Raw genomic sequence first — 14498 nt, 5'->3', positions numbered from 1 at the left:
TAAAACCTTCCTCTTGAATCAATCTATCTGTTGAAAAAAAGCGCATCAAAATCCGATGCGTAGTTTTAAAGATATAAGCATACAAAGGGACATAGGGACAGAGAAAACGACTTTGTTTTATACCATCTGCAAACTGAGAGACGAGATTTCTACCTTGTACCATAGTGTCTAGTATCAAATCTGTGTTTGTACCATCGCATCGTACAAAATACAGTTCATTATAAAATCCCAGTTTAACAGTATCTTCATTCTATTGATAAAGGGCCATACCTAACATTACCCAACTTTCACCACGACCCAGCTGTATAATTTCACTATTCACTGAAGATTCCACTTTTCCCTACTTCCTATGGTCCAATAATTAGCTGTTAGTGGAAAGTACACAATGGGCGTGTATTGTGAAAATTAACATGCTCCTTCATCCATGCATTAGTAAATAAATAAATATAAATAATATAATAATTGTTTTTTATGTAAATGTGTTTATTTTTAATGTCCTTGAAATAAATGTTTTTTCTTTCTTACTTTCTTTTTAAATATATCGCGCAATTTTTACATACGGCACGATCTGATCCCATACTAAGCTTTCGCTTGACTGATGGAACTTGGAAGCCAGGTGGCTGATTAACATACACAAATAATTTTAAATAAATACTTATAAAAATAATTAACATCCAGACACAGAGCAAACATATATGTTCATCATACAAATATTTGCCCCCGGTGGGAATCGAACCAACGACCAGTGGAAGCTTGGAAGGCAGGGTCACTACCAACCAAGCCAACCGCCAACCGGTCAGTTAAAAGGTTGTTGAGGTACTAACAGGTTCCGTTCAATTGATATGCGAATGGTATGCTTTATATATGAATGTAGATCGATGAAGATATGGAGTCGCAACGATTGGAGAATTACAATAGATATGCTCAGTAGAAATTGTTTTTCTTTATAATCTTTTTTTGTTTGTTTGAACGCACTAATCTCAAGAACTACTTGTCCGATTTGAAATATTCTTTCGGTGTTAGATGGCCCATTTATCGAGGAAGGCTATAGGCTATATATCATCACGCTAAGACTAACAGGAGCGGAGCACTGCGGGTAAAAACGCGGATCACAGTTAGTTTGTTAATAATATGACATCAGATTTGCTATGAAGGCCGTAGAAACAATCTTCATCGTAAATATTAAATAAGAAATTGGTCAACCGCGTGGGACGCGTACTTGCCACTTGCTATAACGAAATTGCGAAACGGTCACATTTTGACAGCCTACGCTAAATTAAAATGTATTCAGTTCATGACTTTTAAATATTGTATCTACTGACTATACAACAGCAAGGAATTAATAAAAATATGACTATTATTATGGACATTTATTTAAGACAACAAAATTAAGCAAAAAGTTTGTACATAAATCAATATTTTTAAATACATTAAACATGATTAATCATTATAAAAACTAAAAAATTTCTAGAAAATAAATTTCAAAGATATTTGCGATTTTCTTGTATATATGCAATATTCATCTAAACATTTTTTGTTTCAGCTAAAAGATCGTTAATCAAGAAAGGGTAATTATTTATCAAAGTTATAAATAACAGGATACGAGGACGTTCGCACCACACTACAATATTATGTTTACTGGTCGCACAAAAGCGCGCGAAAAAAAAGTTATTATTAACACACAACGTGCATGATTATACACAACAAAAACGTTAATAAAACACACAATATTTATAAAAAAAAAAATACCTCTTTATCCACCGAAAGAATCTGTTCCCGCCTTTTCTTCCGTTTTGTTTCTTCTTTTTCCCCATTGTCATACAACACTAATAAAAAACAAATTACCGTCTATGGTCCATATAATTCCTAATTCGAATGATACGCACATTCGAAAGTACAGTCGTCTACTAACTTCTAATTCGATTTTAGTACCAGTTTAAATTTGGAACGCTTGTCTTTGGCCGGCACGGGACTCTGTTAGGGCTCTTAATTAAAAAGTTATAGCTATCTATGGATCTAACTGTAACACGCTTTATAAATAGGCACCGAGCACACTGTTATTTACAAAAAGGGGTGAACCCAAAAAGTGTCACACCAAAACCATCACTATATTAGTTTATAAGAGTGCAAAGTTTACACTAACGAGCAAAAAGCATAGACAATATATTATTTAACGTACATAATTCGGATTTTAGTATCAAAAAGGAGTATCGTTTGAATAATGCGCGTTTGGGAGCGCACGCGGCGAGACTGGCGCGTGGCCACGTACAAAATTAGAATCCCAAAACGAAAATGGCTGGATGCACATCGCGAGAAATGCACCCGTCCTCTTGGTTATTTTATTCTCGTTCGCCGTCTACGAATCTTAGATATTAGTAATAATTTATTTGCTAACACTTGTCGCTTAGGGTACGTGCACAAGCTGTACGCAAAATCCATATGATTTTGCGTACAGCTTGTTTTAAATTATTACGCGTTTTGTAAACAAAACATAATATTTAATATAGTGCCTTGTTTTCTATTGCCAGTAAATACATAGGTTCAATTGAATGTTACTTTGATGATGTTATAATATGTAAACTGCAGATGCGTTTGTCAATATGAATATTGTAATATGCGCGTAGGTGTTTAATTTACAAAAAAGATAACAAATATTTGAAACGATCGCGATGTATCATGGCGCGCCACGTCTTAAAAATACATATGAGAGAATTATCCACTATTTATTAATTCCGACATACATAACATTTCAAAATGACGTTAAAAATGTCCACCATGTGTCCACCGCCTTGTTGCCAATGAAAAAAGGTAAAGTTGTTAATAAATTTAGATCTAAGAAGTTGAGTCATGAGTCGAGTTCTATATTTCGCTTATACGCGCTGTCTTGTCACTTGTGTTTGTGGATATTTATCCGACTGCGACAGAAAGATGGATATTGTTTTCAAGTGTCTGTATGTATGTATATGTTTTTCTTTATAAGGGGTGTACGTGGTTCTTGCTTGGGACTTGGGAGGTGTCGAATATTCGTTTTGTAAGTGTAGAACTGGGTTTCTAATAAATCTATACTAATATTATAAAGCTGAAGAGTTTGTTTGAACGCGCTAATCTCGGGAACTACTGGTCCGATTTGAAAAATTATGTCGGTGTTAGATAGCCCATTAATTATCGAGGAAGGCTATAGGGTATAGGCATATTATATCATCACGCTAAGATCAACAGGACTCAGGAGCGAACTGCGAAGCAATGCGGGTGTAACTGCGGGGAACAGCTAGTAGATAATAATATGTCGAAGTGAAAATTATTTACTGACAGAAAATGACCAGCCTTGTAAAGGAGACAGGATAATTTGGAATACTCTCAATCTAGATTCATGACAATTTAATTACTCATTTTACTTTAATTTTGTTACTTAAATGATTAACATTTAATAATAATGCGGTAACAGTAAAAAGAGTTCAATGTTAACAATAAATTAGGAACGAGAACCTCAAAACAATGCAAAACCGGTCATAATAGCCTATAATTAGCGCAATTAAAACATTTATCAAACTATAACGACTTATCAATTAAAATTACGCGGCAAAAACTGCAAATTGCAATCAAATAAACAAATATTACGGCCATCATATCATCATATCTCCCATCGGCCATGATGTAACGCCTGGCTTCCCGCCAAAACCCGAATGCGACACAGATAACACAAGAATGAGGAAACTTCAAAATGTTGCCAGCCACAATTTTTGGCGTGACGTTTAAATTCTACGTCATAAAATATTACCATCATCTCGTGTGTTTTACGTTTGTCATTTGACCTCATTTATTTTGCTATAAATTAAGACTGGCCATTCTATATTATAATTTATGACTGTAATAAATCCTTTTAAACATGGAATAACCCTGTGTTTCCTGAGATTAAATCGCGGACATAAGAATTTCTATTCCCACGTGTTACGTGTACAATAATTTTATTAATTCCTCACTTTTCTTGTACCTATAATTGCTCATAAAAGAAGCTAAACGGGTCAGCATCGACACGACGCGACAGTAAAAAAAAAGTTTAGCTACACATTGAACCAGAAAAGATGCACTAAATAAAAAGCTTCCTTACTTTTTCTTCCATAAACAATCTTCTATCATTACCGGTTGTTTCTATTCCTATCCAAGTATTTAATACGACTCCACAAAAGTGCTGTATAAAGAAGTTAGTTGCATGTATAAAATGTAGGTACATTTAACATTATACGATGAGAATATTATTCATATTCAATTATAATCAATCATGTGGTAATCTTCTACTGAAATAAATTTAAAAATAATTGCGACTATCAACGCTAACATATCAATTTATGAATCAACCATTCAATATAAAAAAAAGGTAAACATACAAACTTGTATCCTCACAACACGCACTCTGCCACTCTTGCTACACTCCATCTTTAAATTATTATCAGTACACTTAAAAACAACTTTACAGATTAGAAACAATTAAACTTTGGACGTATCTTTGCTATGGTACATGCGTTACTGATTTACCGACGTACGAACATGGAAAAAATCTAATTTCCAAACTCATTAAGAATTCATTTAAAGTCGAACAAAAAAGATAATTTGGTATCGTTTTTAAATTCTTCGCTAGTATTAGATATGCTACGGCTCTTTTGGCTAACTTTTAACTTATAACAAGGTATTTTTCTTATATAGTTATCCTTGGAGACTACTCTCATAAGGCATTACCGAACTAAAATCGGCTGTAAAAGAATATTATGCATAAAGGGAGAATATTTATTTATTTATATACATAGAATAAAAAAATCGCATTGTAATGCGATGTTTTTTATTTTTAACGATATCTGTAGATATCGTTATATTATACTCTCGTCTCATTTCAAAACCACCATCAACACCGTTTCTTTTTTAATAAATTCAAATTTTGAAATACATAGACAAAAAAAAAGTGTCTATGAAACAACCAGCCTGCATTTTTTCACAACGCATTTTTTTCACAACAGGGCTACAGATAACAAAAGGCTTTTAAAAATGGAATATTTTTCACCGTAAAATCGACGATCACTTATTTTAGAGTCCCGTATAACCGAACGTCGCGTTATGCGACCGCTGACATACTGTCGACGGATTTTGGGAATAAGTGGTTAATTATAGCTATTTAATTTTGATTATGTATATGAAAGAAATGAAGATAAAACAACTTATTAGTGTATAAAATTGAAATATTACTTTTGTATTAGATAATCCATTTAAATAGACTCAAACATCATAAATGAGGAAATTTTGTTGGAAAAATGCTAAATAATTTCCTACATAATATTCCTTTTGAGAGCAGACGATGTCGTTTGGATCGGCAAGTACCTATGTACTAATATGATGAGGATTTAAAATGAAATGAAATAATTAAAATAATATTCAAACGAATAAATTCATGGTAACGTGATTAAATAACTTGTTAAATATAGATATAACAATTTCGACTAACTAGTTATTTTAGAATTTCACACTGACAACATTATTTAGTAGGTACCCTACAGGCCTACAACACAAATAAAACATACATAAATAATATGTAACTGATATTTCCGCATCCAATAGAGATATTATAAGAATCGGTCGTGAATCATAAACAAAACCACGTGAATAAACAGAGTCTTCCGCGATATACAGAATAAACACGGTACTTAGAAATGAAAGATCGTTCAGACGCTCTGTCTACAACCGCTCAAGTTTTTAAAATATCCGTTAATTTTATATTTATTTTTTAACTGGTCACATTATACTTGAAAATTGAATAGATGGATGTTGCTTACTCATTCACACATACATACATAATATACTACATATTCGGATCTCTTTAAAATTTGATACAGAAATACATGCAAAAGCTTCCGAATCCGATTGAAATGTATACAAATTGATATATAGATAGATTTTAGAATGAGGAAACTTCAAAATGTTGCCAGCCACAATTTTTGGCGTGACGTTTAAATTCTACGTCATAAAATATTACCATCATCTCGTGTGTTTTACGTTTGTCATTTGACCTCATTTATTTTGCTATAAATTAAGACTGGCCATTCTATATTATAATTTATGACTGTAATAAATCCTTTTAAACATGGAATAACCCTGTGTTTCCTGAGATTAAATCGCGGACATAAGAATTTCTATTCCCACGTGTTACGTGTACAATAATTTTATTAATTCCTCACTTTTCTTGTACCTATAATTGCTCATAAAAGAAGCTAAACGGGTCAGCATCGACACGACGCGACAGTAAAAAAAAAGTTTAGCTACACATTGAACCAGAAAAGATGCACTAAATAAAAAGCTTCCTTACTTTTTCTTCCATAAACAATCTTCTATCATTACCGGTTGTTTCTATTCCTATCCAAGTATTTAATACGACTCCACAAAAGTGCTGTATAAAGAAGTTAGTTGCATGTATAAAATGTAGGTACATTTAACATTATACGATGAGAATATTATTCATATTCAATTATAATCAATCATGTGGTAATCTTCTACTGAAATAAATTTAAAAATAATTGCGACTATCAACGCTAACATATCAATTTATGAATCAACCATTCAATATAAAAAAAAGGTAAACATACAAACTTGTATCCTCACAACACGCACTCTGCCACTCTTGCTACACTCCATCTTTAAATTATTATCAGTACACTTAAAAACAACTTTACAGATTAGAAACAATTAAACTTTGGACGTATCTTTGCTATGGTACATGCGTTACTGATTTACCGACGTACGAACATGGAAAAAATCTAATTTCCAAACTCATTAAGAATTCATTTAAAGTCGAACAAAAAAGATAATTTGGTATCGTTTTTAAATTCTTCGCTAGTATTAGATATGCTACGGCTCTTTTGGCTAACTTTTAACTTATAACAAGGTATTTTTCTTATATAGTTATCCTTGGAGACTACTCTCATAAGGCATTACCGAACTAAAATCGGCTGTAAAAGAATATTATGCATAAAGGGAGAATATTTATTTATTTATATACATAGAATAAAAAAATCGCATTGTAATGCGATGTTTTTTATTTTTAACGATATCTGTAGATATCGTTATATTATACTCTCGTCTCATTTCAAAACCACCATCAACACCGTTTCTTTTTTAATAAATTCAAATTTTGAAATACATAGACAAAAAAAAAGTGTCTATGAAACAACCAGCCTGCATTTTTTCACAACGCATTTTTTTCACAACAGGGCTACAGATAACAAAAGGCTTTTAAAAATGGAATATTTTTCACCGTAAAATCGACGATCACTTATTTTAGAGTCCCGTATAACCGAACGTCGCGTTATGCGACCGCTGACATACTGTCGACGGATTTTGGGAATAAGTGGTTAATTATAGCTATTTAATTTTGATTATGTATATGAAAGAAATGAAGATAAAACAACTTATTAGTGTATAAAATTGAAATATTACTTTTGTATTAGATAATCCATTTAAATAGACTCAAACATCATAAATGAGGAAATTTTGTTGGAAAAATGCTAAATAATTTCCTACATAATATTCCTTTTGAGAGCAGACGATGTCGTTTGGATCGGCAAGTACCTATGTACTAATATGATGAGGATTTAAAATGAAATGAAATAATTAAAATAATATTCAAACGAATAAATTCATGGTAACGTGATTAAATAACTTGTTAAATATAGATATAACAATTTCGACTAACTAGTTATTTTAGAATTTCACACTGACAACATTATTTAGTAGGTACCCTACAGGCCTACAACACAAATAAAACATACATAAATAATATGTAACTGATATTTCCGCATCCAATAGAGATATTATAAGAATCGGTCGTGAATCATAAACAAAACCACGTGAATAAACAGAGTCTTCCGCGATATACAGAATAAACACGGTACTTAGAAATGAAAGATCGTTCAGACGCTCTGTCTACAACCGCTCAAGTTTTTAAAATATCCGTTAATTTTATATTTATTTTTTAACTGGTCACATTATACTTGAAAATTGAATAGATGGATGTTGCTTACTCATTCACACATACATACATAATATACTACATATTCGGATCTCTTTAAAATTTGATACAGAAATACATGCAAAAGCTTCCGAATCCGATTGAAATGTATACAAATTGATATATAGATAGATTTTAGTCTGACATTGCAAAAAAATAGTTTTCACATTAATTCGCAAACTACTAAACTAGTTGAAGAACGATTTTAGGGAAAAATTTCTTCACTTTTCCATCAAGCTGGAATGTGCTAATTAATACATTATTAACACTCAAACAACATAGCCCTCCTTTTAACTCACAGTCGGTTAAATAATTTTATATAAATACAAATGTGAACGCAGCTTTGTATTATTTTAGTTGAGGACAGCATCAAACGGACGAGGAGATTATCATCCTTAATTTATTCGATACCGCTTGCAGTTCAACGTTGGACTGTAATAATATACTTATTTTATTGTTTTTAAAGCTAATAAAATTTTATGTTTTAATATGTAAAGTAAGCTATGTATAAATAAACTCCAGGTAGTAGCGATAATAGCTACCGAAATGAAAAATATTAAAGTAGTTCTTACTGTATAAAAAATAGTTAGATATATAATTTACCTCATTTCACGTTATAGGCTGCACTTATTTATGTTGTCGAGTGCGTAATTTTTGTATCTATTTCATGATTTTCATGATACCCTTATTAACTAATTTTATTTATGGGAAATTTTATGACGTTATAGACAGAAGAGAATTTTTATTTTCAGATCTTACAAATACCAGCTTCAATAATTTTAAATGAAATATCACATAAATTTGCACTAAATTTTCGTATTAGGCACACACCTACTGTAAACACTGTATTTTATCTGTAAATCTTGCGTATACACCGCTCTGACAACTGCAGAATGAGTTCGTTGGAATTGAGCCAGATTCAAAATGTTTGAATCACTTTTCTCTTGTAATAAGGAACGCAAACAAAGCCGCGCTCCTTCGCTAGTCGTTTTGCAATTCTAGATTTAAACGCGACTGTATTTTTTTTCTTTCACATATTCTCTTGTAGTCTGTTGTGTGTCTGCATCGGACGATGTAACTTCAATTGAATAATTTAATTGCAAAACTATTGCCTTTATTTCAAAGATACAAAAGGCAGAACAAAAATAATAGTGTATGGAGAATAAAACCTAAACTATAAAAAACGGAAGATATTTAAACTATTCTTTTTTCCGGTATAAATCTTTAAAAATCACTACTTTTTGGGTTCACACTTTTAAAATAAGTCGACTCACATACACAATTTCCAAAAAAAAAAAGAAAATAGAACGCTGGCCAAAAACGAAGGTTCCAAAATGTTTTCATAACATTTTAAATTTCGAACACACGATCGCGCGCGCTGCTTCGCGTCTGTCACTGTTAAAACTCATGGCGGGAAACCGATGTCATCCAAAAAAGGGAGTGTAAAATAATTTTTCTATTGGAATGCAACGGTTGATAAGGCTGTCTGTATGTTATTACTTAATACCTATTATTACTATTAGAATAAACTAAAGATTTATGAAAAACGTTCAAGATTTATGAGTTTAGTTATCCTACAAAATTACCTAAGAGTGATTGAAAGTACATATATATCAATTATTTTATAACAGCTTATTTTCTTTCAGAATAATACGTATCTTCCTACCGCTGAATATCTAGGGGTGAGAAATCCAAAATTCTATCCTATGGAATATATTTATTTCTTATCTTTATAAGGCCCAAGATAAACCACAAACAAAATAAAACGACAAGAGAAACCCAACACCACAGCTAGTATGTACACGAATTAGGATGCAAGTGACGTATACACATCCAAACGCGGACCACTTGTAAGGCGTTCAGAACGCTTTCAAACGACCAATGGATAAATAATTAACGCTTTGTTGAATAATAATTCAATTATTTTATATAACCTAACTTCCTTGGAACAGTATCGCCTAGAAACTGTGACTAGAAAAGTGAGGCAATTCAAACTAGCCACTTTGGCTCAATCCGCCCGTACGCGGTACGTACAATCAGTTCTATTGAACATTTTTGTAGGTATGTGTGTTTGTCAACGTACATAAGCACGTAAAGGCGCATTAACACATTCGTGCGAACAACGAACATGCACATGCAAACAATGCACTCTATTCGGTTTGAAATACGCGATTTAATCGAAGAAAAAGACGTATATACGTGAACAGTGGTTCGCAACGATATTCGTAAACGAATATTTTTGTCGAGTGATGAGTCGAATGGTCAACACGAATGTGTGAACATGTTGCTCAGACGTACACATAAATCTGTATTTACCTCACTGAATTAATGATACTAGTTAAAGCCTATGTATGAAGACTAGCTATCGAACAAGGCGTTAGATTATCTAACTTATCGAGTTAGAAGCGGACTTCCTCTATGGTGTGTATAAAATGTTGTTATGTAAAAAAACTATTTACCTATAACAGGTAGGAAACTCGTATTATTTGTTTAGAGCGTGAGATTTAATTCAATAAAACTAAATGCTAGTGTAAAACGCGATCAAACTAAGAAAAATAACGCAAATGTACTTGTGTCAAATGTGATTTGAAAAACTATGTTTTATAACATTTGGCCTGACTCATACATCAAATTTAAATAAAATTATTATTGCTTAACTTTTAGGTTTCCATAATTTTGAATAAACTGCTATGACGTCACAAAATGGCGCTGATTCTAGCTATTCTTAGTTGGAAAGGAACTCTAGTCAAAATCTACCCTATTAAAAGACATGGAACTTCACTCACAGAGGAAGTACCTAATTTACTTGATATCGCTTTAAATTTATTTATATAAGGACAAAAATTAAGTCTTATTAATGTACCAATAATCTGGATAAATCTATACTAAAATTATAAAGCTGAATAGTTTGTTTGTTTGAACGCGCTTATCTCAAGAACTACTGGTCCGATTTGAAAAATTATTTCGGTGTTAGATAGCCCATTTATTGAGGAAGGCTATAGATAAAGCTGAATAGTTTGTTTGTTTGAACACGCTAATCTCAAGAAGTACTGGTCCGATTTGAAAAATTATTTTGGTGTTAGATAGCCCGTTTATTGAGGAAGGCTATAGGTTATATATCATCATGCTAAGACCAATAGGAGCGGAGCAATGCGGGTGAAACCGGGGGGTACAGCATTAATAAATATTGTTCCACAACTGTAAACGTTCCCACAAAAAAAAATATATAAAGATCCCTAGATACTACAATCTTATTCTACATGTTAATGAGAACAACATAAAGATTATCTATGTGTAATCTTAATAGGTTTAGTGGAATGTAGGAGCGTTGCATGATTATTTATCTGTGAACAAATTCCGTACAAGAGTTCACTTAAGAGTTTATCGGTATAATAGCTCTAGTTTTCCATTTAGAAATAGACATTACCTCATATGAATAGAATTTCATTGATATATGTTGTCATAATGGACATCTTACTATTGAAGGTTTCATAGCAAAATATTAGTAGGTATAAGTTAGTTTTTAGATTTCTTTTTTTAATTTGTGGGTGCTTAAAAAACTTTAAACAGAATTAAAAATGATTTATTTTAAAGTAACAAAGTTTGGGGAAAATCTTATATATAAAAATGAATCGCAAAATGTGTTGGTAAGCGCATAACTCGAGAACGGCTGAACCGATTTCGATAATTCTTTTTTTATAATATTCCTTGAAGTACAAGGATAGATCTTATGTAGAGAAAACGTAAACATGTACCACGGGCGAAGCCGGGGCGGACCGCTAGTAGTTAATATAATAGATCATGTTGAAAGTAAATAACAATATCAAATTTATAATGAAAACTAACATCCTTAGATGTTATTTAATTTCAAGTCAATCAATGACATTTTGCATGTTTTGGACAAGGGTGTCAGCAGATAGGGTACAATGGAAAGAGTTGGAGGAGGCCTTTGCCGTGAGGCATACCGAAATTAGGGATATTTTATAGTGAAATTTTGTTTTTGTTTTTAAGTAATCTCTAAATTTTATGTTTATATAATATGTCTACTTTTTCGGCTTTATATAATAAAGGCTTTATTATAACAGATTTAATGCGGTTTTTTTTAATAGATAGAGTGATTCAAGAGGAAGGTTTTAGTATGTATATAATTTATTAGGTTTTAGACAAAGCGGGCAAAGCCGCAGGCGGTAAGCTCATCTCTCTCTCTTTCATATAATACGTACTTGATTCAATAAAAAATTTCTGTAAGTACCTATCTCTTATGCAATTAGGTTAATTTCTCATTATGCCAAACCAAATTGGATATTTTAGATGTCATGTGATATAATCTTATCATCTGTTTATATATAACTTGGAATATTTAATATTTTAAAACTAATTATCATACTATAAACTTTTATGTTCCTTAAAAATAGCTACTTTATACTAGGCACTCCTCATATGATACCAAAACGACATTCCCAATGTAATTCGGAAATGAATTGTATTTTATTTTTAGCAAATTTACGATTGTATGAAGATTGAAGAATACTCACAAGGATAATTATTAGGATTACGATTAACTTTAGAAATAATTAACTTGTTTTAACAATTTTTTAAATGTTATTATCAGGTGTTTAGGGGAATTTTCGCGACTTCTATCTGTATCAAACTGGTTTTAAACCGTTGTTTTGGATGATTAATTTCTAATCAAAATTATTAGACTTCTGAGGGTAAATCAATTTCTTTTGCCACGATTATATATTTCTAGAATGAATCGAATTGTGCTCTTTACAAATACTGAATTGTGAGAAGGAAAATAATATCAGCAGCGAAATAAAATAGGAACATAAAATAAATGTTCTAAAGAACAATGATAATGAACATACCTGTCGGCACTGAGCTACCATCCGTATTTTACAGCGTGAAAATCACTAAACAAATAAACGTCCGATTATGATCACTCTTTGTTTTATATTAAGATTTTTCGCTAACGATTTAAAAAAACAAACAATCACAATCACTCAATAAACAATTTCGAACGCGATTGATTGATTCATTTTTTTTAAATAGATATTGCAGGCGGGCTATGGTTTTGACAGCCACGCCGCTTGACGTGATGTATGTACAACATGGATGCTGGTCTTTTGGAAAATATCGATTTTTTAAATACTATTGAAAGCAAATTAATTTTATGTTATTATAATAAATCTAGTAATTACTGCGTAGTGCGTAGTAAAATAGAGAAACAACCAACTTTTCTTGAACAATTTTTATTCAACGAATTCTAAAAAATAAAGACGTTGAGAATCATATTATTGCAAAACTTTTAACTTTAAACGTTGCCTATACGTTTGTTTTAATAAGTGTTAATTACTTAATGTAAAAAATTTATTTGTACACTTACTATGTTGCAATTTTTATCCTTTTTTTTGACGATTTTGATTTTGTGATGCTGATTAAATCGAGTTTTATTTTAGCGTTTTATGAATAAATTAAATCAATATCCATTCAGTCGTTTTATCTTAATTATATGAGGTAAAGTATTAATACATAACTAGCTTCCGCCCGCGACTCCGTCCGCGCAGAAAAATGAAGATTTATTTTTTTCTACGTAATTTTCCGGGATAAAAAGTATCCTATTTTATGCCCAGGATAATAAGGTATAATTATTATACCAAGTTTCATCGAAATCGAACCGTTAGTTTTCACGTGATGCCTGAACATACAGACAGACAGACAGACAAAAATTTTTTTAATCACATATTTGGGTTTGGTATCGATCCAGTAACACCCCCTGCTATTTATTTTTTCAATATTTTCAATGTACAGAATTGACCCTTCTACAGATTTATTATATATGTATAGATAGACCATTATTATGCTTAATTTTTTGGTATTTTTTTAAAGAAATGCTTCAAAGTGTTTGTCTTTGTAACGTAGTAATAGTATCTCAATTGGTTTGGAAAAAGTGGTGTAAAGCTATGTAGGTGTAAAGAGGCGCGATAAGATAATTCTCACTTTGAGGATAGTATTGAACTCTATTTTTATTGTAGGAAGTTCTATCAGATCTAAAGAAGAAAGTGAAATGAAAAACAATAGTAGGTAAATATTATTTAATTTATTGTAATTTATATTACATTTTTTATATTACATGACACTAAAATACTATGCAAAATAAGAGCCTAATAAAACCCATACATTTTTGTTTACAGATAAAAAACCAAATTTTAATAAAAAAAATTAAACCATAGACCATAGACTAATAACATATAGACAAGTTTTTGAATAGAGTTTAAAATGAATATAGACGTGAAAAGCATACCGCGTTTTTATTATAATAATAATTACAAATAATATTGCAATGGTTACCTATTATATAATATATTTCTAAAACTAGTTGAAGACTAAATTGTATTAACAATGAATAAATTACATATAGCTTATGAGTAAATTAATATATTATATATTT

General features: G+C 31.2%; 1 protein-coding gene across 2 annotated transcripts in view; it reads right to left on the bottom strand.

Moving 5' to 3' along the window:
• LOC123703969 overlaps positions 1-5102 on the bottom strand; it is a 38830-nt gene extending 33728 nt beyond the window's left edge. Inside the window, exons 1-2 of one of the 2 annotated variants that reach the window (XM_045652187.1) lie at positions 5054-5102; positions 1750-1985 (exon numbers count right to left, since the gene is read on the bottom strand). In XM_045652187.1, coding sequence (XP_045508143.1) covers positions 1750-1820 — 71 coding nt within the window. In that variant the 5' untranslated portion in view covers positions 1821-1985; positions 5054-5102. Of the gene's footprint in view, positions 1-1749; positions 2258-5053 lie in introns of those variants that run through there. The other variant, XM_045652185.1, reaches the window with a different exon arrangement.
• Positions 5103-14498: the final 9396 nt, after the last annotated feature.

This window comes from Colias croceus, chromosome 28 (genome assembly GCF_905220415.1).
Source record: "Colias croceus chromosome 28, ilColCroc2.1".
NCBI lineage: Eukaryota > Metazoa > Arthropoda > Insecta > Lepidoptera > Pieridae > Colias > Colias croceus.
Note: the sequence above shows the minus strand (reverse complement) of the source record. Positions and strands in the feature narration are given on the sequence as shown.